General features: G+C 57.7%; 1 protein-coding gene across 3 annotated transcripts; it reads right to left on the bottom strand.

Annotated features, from left to right (window-relative positions):
• Nucleotides 1-1204: 1204 nt before the first annotated feature.
• DQX1 (DEAQ-box RNA dependent ATPase 1) lies at nucleotides 1205-18032 on the bottom strand. 3 transcript variants are annotated; one of them, XM_083458707.1, is made up of 12 exons: nucleotides 17874-18032; nucleotides 15901-16267; nucleotides 12716-12909; nucleotides 10746-11121; nucleotides 8301-8549; nucleotides 6910-7009; nucleotides 6502-6660; nucleotides 6218-6409; nucleotides 4734-4862; nucleotides 4432-4622; nucleotides 3920-4110; nucleotides 1205-2662 (listed from the first exon to the last, which is right to left on the bottom strand). In XM_083458707.1, the coding sequence occupies exons 2-12, from the start codon at nucleotides 16231-16233 to the stop codon at nucleotides 2467-2469; spliced, it is 2310 nt and encodes a 769-aa protein (XP_083314833.1). In that variant the 5' UTR covers nucleotides 16234-16267; nucleotides 17874-18032; the 3' UTR covers nucleotides 1205-2466. The 3 variants fall into 3 exon arrangements, with proteins under 3 accessions (XP_083314833.1, XP_083314832.1, XP_083314834.1); XM_083458706.1 differs by lacking the exon at nucleotides 17874-18032 and adding an exon at nucleotides 17126-17216; XM_083458708.1 differs by lacking the exon at nucleotides 17874-18032 and adding an exon at nucleotides 17135-17207.
• Between the last annotated feature and the right edge of the window lie 420 nt (nucleotides 18033-18452).

Below are 18452 nucleotides of genomic sequence, written 5' to 3'. Positions count from 1 at the left end.
ACTTCCTCACGGGGCCCAATTGCACTGACATTTTTTTAAAGGCGCGCACTTCGGATGGGCTTTTCGGAGCACCGAGCGAATTTTGCAGTGTTTGCGCAGAGCTCTCGCCTGTTGCGTTTGAGATTTCACAGCAGTTTTTGATCTTGCATTTGCCAGGCACATGGAAAAACTGCTGAGATTTTTTTTTAACGAACAAATCAACCAATACGTGGCAGACATTCTCTGCCCGCCGTTTGCTCGCGGTCAGCGGCCCAGCGTGGCCCTAAAGCAGGAAGCCGGACGCTGCTGCTCCCGTTCGCAGAAGGAGACTGAAGCCTAAAGGGGCTCACTCCGGAAGTTCAAAGAGACAAAGGACGGCTAAGTTGGAAGGGGACCCAGGGGTCATCTAGTCGAACCCCCTGCGATGCGGGAAGCGAGACAGTCCTCCAAGACACCCGAAAGGAGCCGAGGGGAGCGGAAGGCCAAGGGGCGGGCGCGTGTTGGCCAAGGCAGACTTCGGGGTGCTGAAATCACAAACCCGCTCCCGTCCCTTTGCAGCCGAGGATCCGGAGACTCCGCCTTGGGGAGGGTTTCCTGCCGGGGCGGCGGCTGTGACTCACCCGCTCCCTCGGCCGGGATTCCTCGAAAGGCTCGTCTGCCCCGCTTCAGGTCGGGGAACCCCGCGCCGCCCCCGCCAAGGCGTCACCCCCGCCCCCTGCAAAAGGGGAGTCCCGGGGAGGACGCTGGGCTGCCCCCGTGCCGCCTCCCGCTGCTGCCGGCCGGGCTCCGTCTCTTGCCGCTCCCTCTTCCCCGACGGGCTGCTGGCACCAAGCGGGCGTCGAGGAGCCAGGAGCTGCTCTCGCCTCCGTCCGCGTCCCGGGCTCCTCGGTCTCGGTTCCTGCGCGCGCGTCCCCGTCCTGTTCGCTTTGGGGCGGAGGGAGGGGAGGCAGGCGGGAGCCTCGCCGGAGGAGCCTCGGTAGAGGCGCCCCAGGCTAGGCTGGTCCGGGCTAAACCAGAGCTTTCTTCCCCTGGCCCTTTCGCGGCTCCCGGCGGCTGACCCTTTGCCTGCCTAGGTCTTTTCCCCTCCCCAAGTAATCCCCATTAGCGATGGTGGGAGCGTCTGGATGAACACTGGGGGACCCTTGCGTGCAAAGCAGAGGCCGGCATCTTCGGAGAATGGGGGGGGGGGGCTCACTGATTACTATTTATCATTGTACACCACACAAACAAAACAAAATAATTTATTTGGGGGAGGAAAGAGCTCAAGGGCATATTCCAGCCAGGCAAAATACCAGGGGAGGGGGCAAAGCAGGGTGGTAAGGAGTTTGGGGGGAGGGGGCTGTATTCAGCCCCCTGGGCCTGAGGTTCTCCCCACATTTTGGCACCACCTTTCCTGCGCCTTCAGCTCCATTTTGGGGATCAGGGGGATCAGAATTCAACCTTGCATTTCACAGAGTCCAGTGTTTCCAAAGGTATCTTTTAATTCTTCTGCTTGGTGAACCACATTCTAGGCCAGAAAGAATCAAGGGGGGGGGGCGCCAGGTGCCAGGCACCCCACAAATGGCACTGACAGTAGACAGGGCTGCCCTGATCCCAAGCAGCCTCTTTAAAGTTAACAGTTCGGGAGCAACATTTGCAGATAAGGATCGTGGCCGCCACTGAGAGACACACCCACCCGCTCCCCTGGTGCAAAGAGTCCGTAAAAAGCTCAACAGCCACTCAAGGGCCATCTTGCCCCCCCCCCAAAATAAGGCAGCAGTAAAAGCAGAGAGCTAAGAAAAGACTTCAGGAAGAGTCAACCCTAAGAGTCCCAAAACAAGGGGGCAGGGCATCACCCTCTGCTAAAGCTGCCCCATGGCTGTGGGGAGCCTCCAAGAGGACCCCCCCCAACAGCTCCCAGGTGCACGGCTTGCGTGGCAAGGGGGGGGGAGAGCAAAGTCTCCTGCTACAAGTGAGAATGAAGCTCTGCCCAGACCCACTGACCCCACTGCTGCCCACTCCCCAGCAAGGAGGGGGGGGGAGCAAGGACCCACAAGGAGACACCCCTGCCCCACCTCCAGCCTGGCCTTGCCTCTGCAGACCTGACCGTCTGCCTGGGGTTCTGCCACCTTTGCCAATGAGAAGCCGGGGGGGAGTGGAGCCCTGAGTCCACGGCACACCTCCACCCATAAGGCCATGCCACCCCCGCCCTCCGCTGCGCCACCTGGCTGCCACCAGCCTCTGGGGGGTCCCGGAAAGAGCAGCCAGGCTCCCCGCAGTCTGCCCCAGAGCGCCCAACAGCAAAAGTACAGCAGGACCTGCCTCCTGGGGCCCCTGCCCACCCTCTCCCATGCCCAGGGAATGCCAGGGGCTCTGGCCTCAAGGGGCAGCAGGCCCAGCCACCCAAGGACAGCAGCGGCCAGTGCCTGGGACCCTCCTCTGACCCCTGGGAACAGCATTCCTCCAGGGGCTGGGCTTAATCCGGACCCAGCGGTGCTCCTGCTGGGCTCATTGCAGAACGCAGGTGTCCTCTGTGTCCTCGCCAGCTCTGGGGGCCTGAGGCCCCTCGTCCTGCAGCGGGGATGGAGGCGGAGACGGCAACTCCGAGGCCCCCGCCAGCTTCTCACGCAGCTCCAGGAGCAGCTCCCGGCTCTCGCTGGGGGGCAAGTTGCTCAGGTAGTACTGGGGTGCCAGCTCTGCCAGCCTGCAGGGAGAAAGCACCCAGTTGAGGGAGGGCAGGAACAGACACAGTCTACCAGAATTCAGCAGCTGGACTGGTGACTGGGGGCGGCCACCGAGACCACATAACACCGGTCCTGAAAGACCTACATTGGCTCCCACTATGTTTCTGAGCACCATTCAAAGTGTTGCTGCTGACCTTGAAAGCCCTAAACCAGGCTTCCTCAACCTCGGCCCTCCAGATGTTTTGAGACTACAATTCCCATCATCCCTGACAACTGGTCCTGCAAGCTAGGGATTGTGGGAGTTGCAGGGCAAAAACATCTGGAGGGCTGAGGTTGAGGAAGGCTGCCCTAAACGGTCTTGGCCCAGTAGACCTGAAGGAGCGTCTCCACCCCCATCATCCATCCCGTACACTGAGTTCCAGCGCTGAGGGCCTTCTGGTGGTTTGCTTAGATATTACAGGGAACCAGGCAGAGGGCCTTCTTGGTAGTGGCACCCATTCTTCGGAACGCCCTCCCTTCAGATGTCAAGGAAATAAACAACTATCTGATTTGTAGAAGACATCTGAAGGCAGCCCTGTTTAGGGAAGTTTTTAATGTTTGATGTTTTATTGTCTTTTTAATATTCTGTTGGGAGCCACCCAGAGTGGCTGGGGAAACCCGGGGTATAAATAATAAATTAGTATTATTACCACACACCCCCCCCCCTGCATAAGCCCCCCTTGCTGCTGCTTCCTGGGCCACAGAGTGTAGGAGCCACAGGGGGCCATCTAGTCCAGCATCCTGGTCTCTCAGCGGTCAAATACCCCAAATAAACTAGGAGTTAGGTAGACTGCCTCTGGGTCTGGAGGCTCTACAAGAATGCCAGAAGAGCTTGGCTGCTGTCTCAGTCCACAGGGGACCCCCACCCAGCCCAGCACCCTGTTCTCTCACAGTGGCCAACCAGATGCCCCCAAGGGAACCCCGCAAGCAGGACTGAGCGCAAGAGCAGGACTCTCCCCTCCTGCAGTTTCCAGCAATGGGGATTCAGAAGCATTTTTGCCTCCAGCTGTGGAGGCAGAGCAGAATAATCCTAGCTAGGAGCCATCAAGAGCTCTTTCCTCCATGAATCTGTCCAGTCCTCCTCTAAAGTCAAGGCAGCGCTGAGGCATCCCTGTGGAGCTGGCCCACGGCCTACAGTCCCCCCCCCCCCCGCTCTGAAAAGCCAAGGTCCTAGTCCTCATGGCCAAGGAATGGCGTCGACAGCCCTGCCCCCCCCAGCCCCCCCCCCCGATGCTCACATCTCTGGCTGGATCTCGGAGACGATGCTGAGGCAGTTGTCCTGAGAGATGGTGAACTCGTGGTAGAGCACCCAGGGAGGAGGGCGGGGGGGCGGGCGACGCAGCCGGTAGCAGCAGCCGGGGGGCAGCTGGGCCACGTGCTTGTGGGTCAGCAGCAGGTAGTTGCCGGAGCCGTCAATGTCGCGGGCCACCTGGAAGCGGGAGGGGAAGCAGAGGCTCAGGCAGGCGGGACGGTTCCATCCCCTTCCCCAGAGCCCAGGCAGGGAGAGATTGCAGGCAGTCCCAGGGAGATGTCTAGCCAATAGATGGGGTGCAGGGTGGAGCCCCCCAACTCAGAAGGGCTCTGGGCTCAGAGATAACCAAGGCTCTCAGCCTGGGCTGCAGCCTCCCTGCCTGCCCCCCCCTCCGGACCCCCTTCCTGGCTGCTTGAGGGCCAGCCTTCTGCGGGGCTCTCCCAGAACAGAGCTCCCTTGTGCTTCCCGGCCACGCAGGCCTTGAGGCAGCAGCCATACCTTGAGGAAGAAGCCCGAGATGAGGGCCTGCGTCAGGCGCTGGACGTTGCTGTCGCTGCCAAAGGCCGGTGGGGAGACGGGCAGCTCGATGCGCTGCATGACCTCCAGCAGCTCTGCCCGCACGGCCCCCGCCAGCCGCAGGGCCGCCTCGCTCACCGCGTGCTTCCGGCACCAGCTCTCCGGGTCGCTCTCTGGGGAGGGAGGGAGGGTGTGGGTGCCTCTCCTGGCTGCTCCCCTTGAGAGGGGGCCCCAGCAAGGCTCCCCTCCCGCCCTGGTCCCTCCCACCCCCTCCGCAAACTCACGCTGCTGGAAGGCATTGAAGACGTTGATGAGGGTGAAGTGGTCCCCCGCCGGGTGCAGAAGACTCCGCTGCCGGGCCGCCAGGGCCTCCTCCCAGCGCGCCCCCTCTGGAGCCAGGAAGCAGGGCCAGGCTGGGGGGGGGGGGAGAGCCAGTGAGGTCCCTGCCACCATCGCCTGCCCGCCTGCCCCCCACCTTGGGGAATGTGGGGTATTTCAAGGGCACTCCAAACCAACAATTCACATTTTGCCAAAGAGGCAGAGGACAGGAGCTGAAGCTCAGAGCACTTTCTTGTAAGTTTGCTAGAGAGAACTCTGCGAGAGATACTCCCATTGTGCCCTGACAGGCACAGGATGTAGCGGTAGATATTCTCCTACCTGCCCGGGCACAGCGGGTCCCTTTCGTCACCTTCCACCCAGCCAGAAACGTGAGAAGGCCTGCTAAGTCTGAGCTCCAGTGCTCAGACACCATTTTAAGCCAGACTTCAGTATAATAAATGATAACAATAATAACAAGAATTTATTTATACCCTGCCCATCTGGCTGGGCCTCCCCAGCCACACTGGGTAGCTCCCAACAGAATATTAAAAATACGATATAACATCAAACATTAAAATTTTTCCTAAACAGGGCTGCCTTCACATGTTTTCTAAAAGTCAGATTTTACAAAAAAAGGTAGGTTTTTGTAATTGAATTACCATTTTAAGCCTGCCTGAAGAAAGCTGCTGTATCTGTTATTCTGCAACAGAAACTGTTTGTGTGACTATTGTTTTGAAAGGGGGAAATCCCTGGAGAATCCAGTCTGCCTTAAACCATCCTGGATTACTTAAAGGCTAAAACTAGCCCATCGAAGCTTCTTTTTAAGCTGCAGAGGGATGCACTCTGCTGAACTAACAAATATCTAACAAATATAGCCTTTCCTAGCATTTATTCTCATCCCTTCAGGGCATGCCTTTTGCTGCAATTCCTGCCTTGCAGACGGCTGGGCCAGATGCCCCGACCGTTCTGTTTCCCTGTGCCTTAGCTGCAGCACCTGAGGCTGGAAGGGGGTCTGACACGAGGGCCTGAAGAGCAAAGGATGCTCTTCTCACAGTTTCCAAATCCCCTCAAGAAGCCAGAGATCTAGATAGACTGCGCCTGGACCTGGAGGTTCCACAAGAGCAGAAAAAGTGCCAGGCTGTTAGATCAGGCCAAAGGGGGCCCAACCAAATGCCCACTCTGAGAAAGCAGCACCCAAGGGCCGCTGCAGCTCTCTGCTCCCGCTTTCCAGAAACGGGGATTCAGAAGCCTTGTTGCCTCCAATGAGGGAGCCTTGTGGCGAAAACTCTCCTCCATGAATTGGCCCAATTCCCATTTAAAGCCCTCCATGCTGGTGGCCATCGTTGCCTCCCGGGGGAGCGAGTTCAAGTGCCGGCCCGGCCTTTTCCCTCCGAGGTCTCTGGAGCTGCAAGAGGAGGCCCCACAGCGCCCCCTGCAGGGCTCCACCTACCTGCCAGCATGGCGGCCAGGGTGAGCATCTCGTGGACGCAGTCAAACTCGCAGGAGGCCAGCAGGGCCTTGGAGAGCTGGGGGTCCAGGGGGAACTCTGACATGATGATGCCCACCTCAGAGAGGTTCCCGTCGTCATCCAGGGCAGCCAGGTAGTCCAGGTCCTCCAGCGCCTGCATCAGGGACTCGGGGGCTGGGCAGGGAGAGGAGAGGAGAGCCCTGCTGAGCTTGGCCGGCTGGCAGGCAGGGGCCCCACCAGACCCCCCCACCTCCCCCCAGACATACCTGGCCGGTCCAGGAAGTCGCACTGGCCCATGTCGGCAATGTCCAGCCTCTTGAGCAGCAGGACCAGGCGGCTGAGGTTGGCTTCGGTGATGGGGGCCGGAGGGACGGGGGGCAGGCGCTGCTGATAGAAGGCGTCCGAGTAGAGGCGGAGGCAGGACCCTGCCGGGCACAGGAGGGGGCAGTGTCAAGACTCTAGTCCCTGGGGAAGAGAAGGAGGCTGCTCTCCACCCCCACCCAAAAGCCTTCGCTGGAGGTTTTTAAGCAGAGGTCACATGGCCACCTAGCAAGGATCCTTAGCTGAGATTCCTGCATAGCAGGGGTGGACTAGAGGACCCCTGGGGGTCCATGAAGACCCAGGGTCTCCGCAGAACAGCCCCCAGAGGCCCTGGGGAAGGAGGCATCGCCTACCTGGGGGGCTCCCCGCTGCCCTGAGTCTCCGCGCCTCGGCCTGCTTCTTGCTTATGGGGCGCAAGCCCTGAGCTTCGGCTCGGATCTGCGGGTTGTAAACCTGCCCAGGAGAGAAAACGTCAGGAGACAGAAAATCAATGCGGGACAAAAACAACTGCAAGGACTTTAAGGTCTGAATTTGAGATAAAACTTCATTCGGTGCAGAAGACGTTGGGGGTGGGAGGGGAGCCTACAGTTTCTTTATTTAAAGTTTACATTGATGATTTGGCAATCCTCCTCTGAATGTTTAGTTCAAATTATATTTGTACAAGTGAGAACAGAAGAAATCGGGTTATAGATATGGAATATAACATTAAATAGAACTGTGTGTGCAAAAAAGGGGGGGGAGAAGGGAAGCTCTATTTTGCAAAAGGTTTACGATGGAAACTTAGAGCCGACTCTTTCCCATCCTTTATTATTTACGGAGTGAACTGAATAACCCTAAAGAGGACTTGGAATTTAATTTAATTTAATTGGAAGTATTGTTGCTCATTTATTTTCAGTTGGATGGAAGAATGAAAGGAGTCTGTGAACTTGCCAAGGAACTGATAAGGTTCTTTATTGAGTCATCTGCAGTTTGACAGACCACTCTTCTTCCCAGGCTGAGAGGGAAAATGGTGAAAACAGGTTATTCATTGGGACAGAGTTATTTTTGTAGCTGTTGTTAAAGTTGCAAAACAACGAAACACGGGACGGAGCAATGGAGAAATTTCTGGAACAACAATGGGATATCAGCTCCGCCCAAAGCATGATGGCGAACAGCAACAACCGGGGGAAAGGAAGGAGAAGAATAACTGCCACACTCAGGAAGAGCAAGGATATAGTTTGAGTGCCTCACTTGTAGTGTCATTTAACGTGTCAACACGAATAGAAGTTATTAATATTGCAGTTGTTGTATGAGGGATTATTATTATGACCGGAATGTAATGGAAATTTGTAAGATTTTGGAATGCAGAAATAAAGCAAATAACTAAGCCATCAATTCTAGAGTATTTGAACTATTGGTGTTAATAATTGTATTATAAATTGGTACAGTTATAATGAGGCTATTATTGGATTGTAATTGAAAACTAATAAAATTATTATATATCTTAAAAAACCACCTCAGGAGATGGACCCAGGGGAGTCCTGTGCAGACAGATCAAAGGGGGAGACCCTTTGCTGCCTGTTCCCTGCAATGTGGGGGGGTTGGATTAGATGACCCTGGGGGTCCCCTTTCAACGCTACCTTTCTGTGATTGCTGCAGAAGACAGCACTATGGATGAGGAGCCAGGACCACCCCAACTACAATTCTTTCCTCCCCACCCCCAAAGCTCCTCCCGGGGGGCTCCCAGACCTCCCCCCCGGCTCACACTGTGCAGCTCCAGCCCGGCATCCACGACATGCCTGACGGTCCCCATGGAGAAGCCGGCGTCCGCCAGCCAGTGGGTGACCACGATCCTGCGTGCCCGGACCCCCCCGGGCTGCTCCTGGCTGCTCTCGTACAGCCGCTGGACGTCTCGGCCCACACCAGGGTGGAGGGGCAGCACCAGCAGGGGCCCCAGGCCGGGGTCCAGGGCCAGGGCCTCCGACCGGATGGCCTCACAGCACTCGTCAATCTCCTGCAAGGGGGGGGGGGGGAAGAAAAATATATTCAGCTGCAGAAACTCAAGGGACAGCCCAGAAGCCGCCTACCCCAGGAAACTATTATGATTACTATTCTTGATTGAATTTATATACCGCCCTATCTATACCCGGGGGTCTAGGGAACCCACTTGAAAGGCAACCCCCCAGACCCTAACATTGTTCCCCTGCCCCCCCAAAGACCCCAAGAACTCACTATCTCATTTTATTTCATAAAATGGATATACAGCTTAATGGTAGAAAACCTCAAAGAATTTAGAAGAACAAAACAGTAAGACCATGCAAAAAATTAAAAACCAGCAAGAAAATTAAGAGGCATCAGCATTCAAAACAACTAGGTAGACTTGCCTAGACCTTAAAGTTTTTAGCAGGTGCCCCCAAGAGGACAGTGGCGCCACCTGCCTGGTATCAAGTTGCAGGGAGTTCCAAAGTGCAGAAGCTGCCGCACTAAACTCGGAGTTCTTGCCAGTGCAGAAAGGGGCACCTGGACTGGTTTCAGTTCTGCCAACGGGCACGTGCAAGTAAACTGTTCCCAAGTTGCTCAGGGCTTTAGATGCTCATAGCAACCCCTTGAACTGGGCCCAGTAGCAAGTGGGCAAGCAGTGCAACCTCTGAGCCCAGGAGTCGGATGCTGGCAAGGCCTCCGTCCGCTCAGCAATCGCGCTGCAGCATTCTGCACTCACTGAAGCTTCTGAATCCAGGACGAGGGAAGCTCCATCTAGAGCGCATGGCAGTAATCCAGTCAGTGCGGATTTACGTACAGTGGTACCCCGCAAGACGAACGCCTCGCAAGACGGAAAACCCGCTAGACGAAAGGGTTTTCCGTTTTGGAGGCGCTTCGCAAAACGAATTTCCCTATGGGCTTGCTTCGCAAGACGACAGCCCATAGGGAAATATCCGGGACAGCGGGGAAGCGCAGCGCATCTTCCCCACTGTCCTCGGACCTCCTCCCGCCGCCCGGCTTCGGAACGAATCTCCGATGCCGGGGGGGGGGACGCCTCCTCCCGCCGCCCGGCTTCGGAACGAATCTCCGATGCCGGGGGGGGGGACGCCTCCTCCCGCCGCCCGGCATCGGAACGAAGCTCCGATGCCGGGCGGGGGGGCGGGGACACCTTCTCCCGCCGCCCAGCTTCGGATGGCTTTCCTGAAGACTTGGGGTGGGAGGAGGGTTTTCCTTCCCACCGCCAACATTCAGAATGCTGTTCTGAATGTTGGCGGTGGGGAGGAAAAACCCTCCTCCCACGCAAGCCCCGGGAACAGAGGGAAAGCGCTGCGCGCCTTCCCCTCTGTTCCCGTACCTGTCCTGAAGGCTTGCGGTGCGGAGAAAAGCCCTTCTCCGCACCGCCAGCCTGGCAAGCGGTTTCCCTAGGAACGCATTAATTGATTTTCAATGCATTCCTATGGGAAACCGTGCTTCGCAAGACGAAAAACTCGCAAGAAGAAAAAACTTGCGGAACCAATTAATTTCGTCTTGCGAGGCACCACTATATAAGCTCAACAAGCTCTAGCTTAGGGCCCCACTCTCTTGGGGCCCCCTAAAAAATTTAAATGAGAAAAAAACCTGGGTGTAAATATAAGATAAAAAACAAATAAAATGAAACCTACACACAGCAACCGTGTATTGTGTCGTGTAGGCTCCTCGGGTGTAAGTCATGGGCCCTGCCTGCTAGCCTGCTCCCTAAAATATCCCTGGTTTGCTCCTTTCTATATACAGGGTGCCGACATTCTCCATGGACTGGCTGCATAAATGACCATAGAGCATCTATTCAACACAAAAAACAGCAGCCATTTGTTGTGGACAAAGGACAGCTGGACATAGAAAGGGCCCCATCACCTTCAGTAGCTGAGGGCCGCATCAAACCTCAGTCTGGCCCTGAATCCAGTCCTGAAATAAGGACTATTCTGGCAAGGCTTCCCTGGTCCAGGAATAGCCGCAGGTGAAGAACCAGCCACAGTTGTCAAAGGCCCTTTTGGCTACAGAGACTCCCTGAGCCCCAGAGAGAGCTAGCCAGGGCCAGAAACACCCCCAAACCCAAAACCTGCATTCGGGGGTTAAGGCAAGGCCTGGCACATTCGGGGGACCCCTCCTGCTCTCTGCCTGCCTGGGTCCTCGTCCAGACTGGAAAGGGAGGGGGCCACGGACGCCTTGAGCCCCGCAGCCCCGCGAGCCCCACCTGCTTGCTGGCCAGGAAGACCATCACGTCGCCGGGCTCCCTCCGCCGGTGCAGCTCCAGCGCGGCCTGGCAGGCGGCCAAGACGTGCCCCCCTGGCAGGGGCTGCCTGCAGGCCAGGCGGGGGGCTGGGCTGGGCTCCGGGACCCGCACCACAGGGGCGTCGGGGCAGAAGCGCCGCAGGGGCTCCTCCATCAGCGGCTCGGTCACCACCACCAGGCGCAGCTCTGGGCGCTGGCGCTGTACGTCCTTCAGCAGCCCCAGGAGGAGGTCGGTGGGCACCGTCCGCTCCTGCGCCTCGTCCAGGACCACCACCCCGTACTGGTGCAGCAGGGGGTCCGACGTCATCTCCCGCAGAAGGACCTCGTCCGAGCAGAACCTGGAAGCCACAAGGCGCCTGGTAGGCGGGGGCCGGGGGGCAGGGCCCTCAATGCTTTACCCCCCCCCCCCGTTCTCCTGCTGAAGCTCCTGAGCAGGCAGAAGACTCAAGACCACCCTGCCCTTTAAACCCCCCCCAATAACTGGTCTCTCAAGAGCCTCATGGCAGAAGCTGGTGAGGAGGGGCCACACTGGGGAATAAAAGAATTGGGGATTTTGACCCCCAAGGGTTATGCCCAGCAATGCAGGAATCACAACTGAAGCATCAATGACAGAGGACCACCCAACCTCTCCTGGAAAACCTCCAAGGCAGGCTTATTTCCAGACCCTGGACCCTCTGGGCTGCCCCCTTCTGCAAACATTGCAGCTTGTCAACATCCTTCTGCAACTTCGGTCCCCAGAATCGGACACCAGACTCCAGGTGTGGCCTGACCAAGGCAGAAGAGAGCAGGACTGTCACTTCCCTTGATCTGGACGCCACGCTTCTAGAATAAGCCTAAAAGAACGTTTGCTTTTCTTGCTGCTGCCTCACACTGCTTCCTCTCGGGCTCCTGAGGCCTCTCATTAGGCAGGGCCTCATCCATCGCCGCCGCCCTTTGCTTTTCAAGCTAGTCAGGATCTCCCTTTTCCGTCTCCCTCAAACTCTCCATGAGCAACTGTGTCCTTCTGTCCATGAGGCATTTCCGGCTGACTTGCCAAGCCAGTTCTGCCCAGGCTGACTCCTGCTGCTGTTCCAGAGATGGGAGAAGGGGGAGGGGGTGGCAGAAGCCGTGGGTGCACGGTCACCCCTCACTTCAGCCTTCCTTTCACCTAGCCAGAGGCGGGGGGGGGGAGGTGCCCAAAGGGTTGCACTTGGGTCGCTTGAGTCTTCTCTTTAGGGGCTACCCAGAGCCTGGGGTGGGTTGAGCAGGACGGCTCCTTCTGGGACGGGTGCTGGGTGCTGGGGGGGGGGGCTGGGGTGCTCCTCTCCTCTGGGCTCCCCCACCCCTGCCTCCTTTCCTTCTGCATGGCTGGGGCAGGGTATGGCAGCCATCTTCAAATATCTGAAGAGCTGGAAGATGGAGCAAGCTTGTCTCCTGCTGTTCCAGAGGGCAGGATCTGAACCCATGGCTTCAAGTTACAGGAAAGGAGATAATACTATAATATAATAATAATTTATTATTTATACCCCACCCGTCTGGCTGGGTTTCCCCAGCCACTCTGGGCAGCTCCCAACCGAATATTAAAAACACAATACAAACATTCAAAACTTCCCTAAACAGGGCTGCCTTCAGATGTCTTCTAAAAGTAGGATAGTTGCTTATTTCCTTGAGATTAAGACTCAATATCAGGAAGAACTTTCTGGTGCTAAGAGCTGTCCGGCAGTGGAAAGGACTCCCATGGATGGAGGCCGACTCTCCTTCCTTGGAGGTTTTTAAGCAGAGGTTGGGTGGACACCTGTCAGCTGCGATTTGTGCCTTGCAGGGGCTGGGCTGGATGACCTTTGGGGACCCCTTCAAGCCTCAAGCCTGCCTGGCTCCATTTGCACCAGGCCCAAGTGGGAGGCCAAGGAACGCCCCTCCCCCGGCAGCCCCGGAGGGTCCCCTGCCCCTCACCTGAGCAGCGTCTCGGAGGTGCAGCAGTCTTCGTAGGGGATGCTGTAGCCCAGCTCATGACCCACGTTGAGGTCCATTTCGTCAGCCACCCGCAAGGCCAGGCTGAGGGCGGCCAGGCTGTGGGGCTGCGTGCAAACCACTTGGCCGGGAGCAAACTGCAGAGAGAGGGCGTGCTCAGCACACCACTGGGGCACCTGGGGAAGGGAGGGGCGACAGGTGAGGTCAGGCCAGGGGGGCTTGGCTGCCCCTCCCCTCCAGGTGGTGCTATTCTGGACTCCACACTGCCCAGGCACCCATGGAGAACACCCAGAATCCTCCATCTGGAGGGGGGCAGAGGCTCTTGAAGGCCACGGAGCAGCTTATAACAACCTGATAACAGCCGGCTGGATCCCGCCAGCACCCGGGTCTCACCGTGGCTGACCAGATCCCCCCCCCCAAGGGAAATCTGAAAGCTCAAGAGCAAGACTCTCCCCTCCTGTGGTTTCCAGCAGCTGGAACTCAGAAGCAGCGTGGCTGCCTCCAACTATGGGGCTGAGCAGAGCCCACGCAGCCAGCCGCAAAAGACCCTGCAGGCCGCCTGATTCGCCCAGCAGCAAAAAGAGGGGGAAAGGAAAGAAGAAGAAATTGCTGCCTGGTCTGGTAGCCTGGCAGCAAAAAAGAAAGAAAGAGAAAAAAGAAGAAGTGCCTAGACATTTATTTTCGGTGCCCACCACCTAGGTTCCAGAAGCCCCATGGCTCTTAGCTTTCTTATCCCTGCCTCTAACACAATAATAATAATTCATTATTTATACCCCACCCATCTGGCTGAGTTTCCCCAGCCACTCCGGGCGGCTTCCAACCAAATATTAAAAACAATACAGCATCAGACATTAAAAACTTCCCTAAACAGGGCTGCCTTCACTTGTCTTTTAAAAGTAAAATAGTTGCTTATTGCCTTGACTTCTGCTGGGAGGGTGTTCCACAGGGCAGGCGCCACTACCAAGAAGACCCTCGGCCTGGTTCCCTGTAACCTCACTTCTCGCAGCAAGGGAATCGCCAGAAGACCCTCAGAGGTGGACCCCGGTGTCCGGGGTGGAGACAATCCTTCGGGGATACTGGGCCGAGGCCGTTTAGGGCTTGAAAGGTCAGCACCAACACTTTGAATGGTGCACCAAGTTTCTCCAGATGTTTTCCCCTCTCCCTCCAGCCTTTTTCTTCAGCATCTGAGGAGTGGCGTCATGTCCCTGCTGGGTCTTCCCTTCTCCAGTGAAAACACCCAAACATGAGGAGGATCCAGCCCCCAAATGACAGGCAGGCCCATCATCCTTGGGTGGAGGGGCTGCCAGCTGCCAGCAAGGACACCCCCCTCCCCAAAGCCATAGGCAGGGAATGTGATTCCACCTTGGTGCCTCAGGCACAACAACCCACAGAAGAACAGCCGACGCCGAGTCTCCCCAGGGAGGCTTGTTAAACGTGAGCCAGGAACGCCCCAACCCAGGGAGGCCAGCAGAACGTCCCTTCTGCTTGCTGGGAGCCACCTCTACCAGCTCTGCTCTATACATTGATCTGCCTCCATGGCTGGGGGGTGAGGGGTCTGCTTCTGAACCCCAGTTTCTGGAAGTTTCCAGGAGGGGAGAAAGTGCTCTTGCCTTCGTCTCCCACTGGGGCACCTGGGAGAGCAGGGTGGTGGCCGGATCCAGCACGCTCTCCTTAATTTACAAAGGTGGGTTTCTTGCCTGCTATTGATCAGCAGGAATTTCAATGAAACCCACAGAGAAAGGGCAAGTGCCACTTAGATTCCTCCCTGCCCCCTGCTGTGCTAATACCAGATAGCCAGGTGAGCAGATGCCCCCAGGGCTGCGGTGCTCAGGATTCTCCTTGGGCAAACAGGTGTCCTTCCGTGTTGAGGGAGGCTGCTTCCAATGCGCCCCACCCAGGCCAAAGTCCACCTCCCTGCGGCTTCTCCTTCCGTGTCAGGAGAGGCTCTGCCTGGATTCTGCCCGTCTGGCTCCCAAGCGCTCCCCCCCCCCCATGCCGAGGGCAAAAGCTGGTTGTGGGCAAGGAAGGAGAAGCCAGCCCCCGCCAAGAGGAAAAGGAGTGAAATACAGCTGAAAACACGGGCAGCGTTAAGATCAATTCAACCGTGTAAACAAGTTTTGACAGATGCAATAACGGAATACTGAATGGTATAGCTTTTTGTAAAATATACAGGGATTTATGATATCTAAAATGAACCATGGAAAGAGAAGAAGCAAAGTCATTGATATCTTAAGGATGTAAAATGAGAATTTAAAATGGTAAAACAGAAAATGTAATTTATAAAGTATATATATAAAGAAAAAAAAGGGCTGAGGCCACAAAGCTCCCCCCACCCCATGATGATATATCCCCATCTATGCCAGCAGAGAGTTTGTGCATTCTCTGTCAGGAAGCCCAAGTCAAGGAGAGGCTGACGGGCAGAGCTGAGACAAACCTCAGGCTGCCTGGGGCACACCTGGGTAGGTAAGCAGGCAAGTTCAGAGGACAGCACAGCACCCAAGGCCACCCACACAGCCTCTCTGGACTGAGGAAGGGGAGAGCCTCTCACACCACCCCCGGGAATAAATAAGAAGAAGAATAAGAATAAGAATAAGAATAAGAATAAGAACAAGAAATTCCTTCCAGTAGCACCTTAAAGACCAACTAAGTTAGTTCTTGGTATGAGCTTTCGTGTGCATGCACACTTCTTCAGATACACTGCTCTGTATCTGAAGAAGTGTGCATGCACACGAAAGCTCATACCAAGAACTAACTTAGTTGGTCTTTAAGGTGCTACTGGAAGGAATTTTTTTATTTTGACTATGGCAGACCAACACGGCTACCTATCTGTAATAATAATAATATTACTTATACCTCATCCATCTGGCCAGGCCTCCCCAGCCACTCTGGGCTGCTTCCAACAGAATATTCAAAACACGATAAAACATCGAACATTTAAAACATCCCTCAAGAGGGCTGCCTTCAGATGTCTTCTAAAAGTCAGATAGTTGTTTATTTCTTTGACATCTGATGGGAGGACGTTCCCCAGGGTGGGTGTCACCACCGAGAAGGCCCTCTGCCTGGTTCCCTGTAGCTTCACTTCTGGCTGTCAGACCTATTATTTTCTTTAAATATTTTACACTCTTTCCGCAGCACAGCCCCCTCTCCTCTCTTGGGTGCCCCCTCACCTGGGTGCTCTTGCCGGCCCCCGGCTCCCCAGAGACCAAGACGATGCTGCTGCCGCCCTCCAGGTGCTCCAGGAAGAGGAACTTGCAGCCCCAGATGGGGAGGTCCCGGCGCTGGCGCAGCAGCTCATAGTAGCGGGAGGAGAAGGGCAGCCCGTCGTAAGGATTCACCTCCAGGTCGCCCTCGCCACTCACAGACAGGCCTTCCGTGTGGCTGCCGCTGCCGCCCTCCTCCTCCTCCTCCTCCTCCTCGTCCTCCTCGTCATCCAGGAGGGAGCTCAGCCCATCTGACTGGTCCAAGGGGCCAGAGGGGTCCTCTGCTGCCGCTGCCGCCATGGCAGTCCAGCCCAGGAAGAGTCTCCCAGGAAACCTGCCGAGAGGAGAGGTCAGAAGAGCTGGAGAAGGAAGGGGTGCAGAAAGGGGTCCCTGGAAGCCCACCCAAGGGACGCTGCATGCGAGATCACGGGAAGCTGTGGTGCTTCTGCCTCGGGGACAAAGGGCTCTTGGCTCTGATCTCCTGGACCTGCCCAAACGTCAGACGGGGAGGAGGGAGCTGGTGCAAAGGGGGGTCAATGGCTCCAGGTGGGCCAAGGAGCCCGGTGGGCAACAGAGGACGAAGGCTGCTCCCTGCCCTCCTCCAGACCCCAAGGGAGAGCAGCTGAAAGGGCTCAGCTCCCCCACTGGCCCTGAATGGGGGTCAGAGAGAGAGAGAGAGAGAGAGAGAAGCCACGGGAGCCCCGTGCCCACAACCACCTTCCCTCCGAGAATTGTGGAGTTGGGAGGGACCCCCGAGGGTCATCCAGCCCAACCCGCTGCAAGGCAGGAATGGTCCCCCCCCCCTGCCCAAGCCCCGAGTGGGAGAGCAGGGAGGGGAAGAGGCCGGGCGGAGCCGAGGCTGCTGCTGCCCGGTGCCCGGTGCCCGGTGCCCGGTGCCCAGCAGCCAGCTCCCAGGGCGGCCTCCTCCCCAGACACGTCAGCCAGGCCGGCTGGCCGGGGCGGGGGGGGGGGCTCCGCAGAGACCGGCAGCCGGGGAGACCCCCCCACCCCGAGGGCGCCTGGCCGCTGCTGCCCCAGGCGGGAGGGTGGGGGGGCCCGATCCCGACGGCACCTCCCGCCCGCCCCCGGGCAGAGCCACGGCCAAGCGGGATCTGCGCCCCCGACGCCCCGCCCGGATCGGGGACGGAGAGAGGCGCCCCCCCCCCGGACCCCCCTCCCCGTCGGGCCTCACCTGTCTCACCTGCGCCGCGCAGGCCACGGAACGGGAGGGGAGGGGAGGGGGCAGGCGCGTGACCGCGAGCGGCCAATGGCCGCCGGACCAGCTGGGGGCGGAGCCCAGCGGCACTTCCGGTCTCCTCCCCGCCTCCTGTGACGTCATGCACACCTGGCGGGGCGGGGCGGGCAAGGCGGGCTCTCCCCTCGCGGGGCCCGCGGCGCCGGCACGGGCTGGCAGCAGCAGCAGCAGCAGCACCTCTGGCCCCGGCGCCCTCCAGGGAGACCTGGGCGGGCCGGGCCGGGCTCCGCGCCCCTTCGCTGCAGCCTTTCCCGGGCGCGCAAGGAGGAGCCTCCGGGAGGGAGGGAGGGTGGCCCACTTGCCCCCCCCCCGGAATGCTGTGGCTGCCCCTTCCCTTCGACACCCCAAGCGCGGAGCCCCAGAGACGCATCATGCGCTGCCCAGGCGGACTTGGCGCGGGTGCCCGGGACACGGTGGGCAAGGTGGGCAGGAGGCGAGGGCTGCCCAGGGACTCTGGCCGGGGGGGGGGGAGCGACCCAGGCAGGCAGGCAGGCAGGCAGGGAGAGAGAATGCGGCACCGTTGCGGTGCCAGCTGCTCCTTGGCTCACTTCCTTGAGCTCTGCAGTCAGGAGCACGCTGAAGGGTTGCCATCTGCCAGACTGAGACGTTGGGCAGCTCGGGGGCTTCCTGCCGATTTAAAATAGCAGGGAAAAGAGGGAGGGAGGCTTTGAGTGCCACTGCTTACCCAGATCATGTCTTGCCAGCCATCAGACCTCACTGGCCCCTTTGTTGCTTCAGGCCCCGTTCACAGATCTGCTCCTTCCTTGACCCCGAAGCTCTCGCTGGGTCTGGACACTCCCTGCTCAGCGCCCTCACACACACACACACACACACACACACACCCCGGCTGGTGCCTCTCTCTGAATGCGTCAGAGGGGAGCCCCACCTGCGGAAAGGCCTCCTGGGCTTTGCTGCCCCAGGCACGGGGCGTTTACTCCTTCATCTTTGAATGAAAAACAAAGAGGCTGGTGGCACCTAAAAGACTTGGCCAATTATTCATGGCGGGAGATTTCATGGATGTCACAAAAAACTTGGCGTCTTCCTTACCAGGCCGGTGGTAGAGAAGACCGAAAGGTGTGCACTGAATGACGACAAGATGCAAAAATGACACTCGGATAACTCGAGCTTCAATACATGTTAAACAGACACACCTTTAACCTTGTACAGCAGCAGATGGGTACTAAACTGACTTGAAACAAAATAAAAAAGTTCCTTCCAGTAGCACCTTATCTCCCTGGAGCTGAACCATCAAGAAGGCTGATCG

This window comes from Podarcis liolepis, assembly GCF_965112155.1.
Source record: "Podarcis liolepis genome assembly, chromosome: 9".
NCBI classification, from domain to species: Eukaryota; Metazoa; Chordata; class Lepidosauria; order Squamata; family Lacertidae; genus Podarcis; species Podarcis liolepis.
Note: the sequence above shows the minus strand (reverse complement) of the source record. Positions and strands in the feature narration are given on the sequence as shown.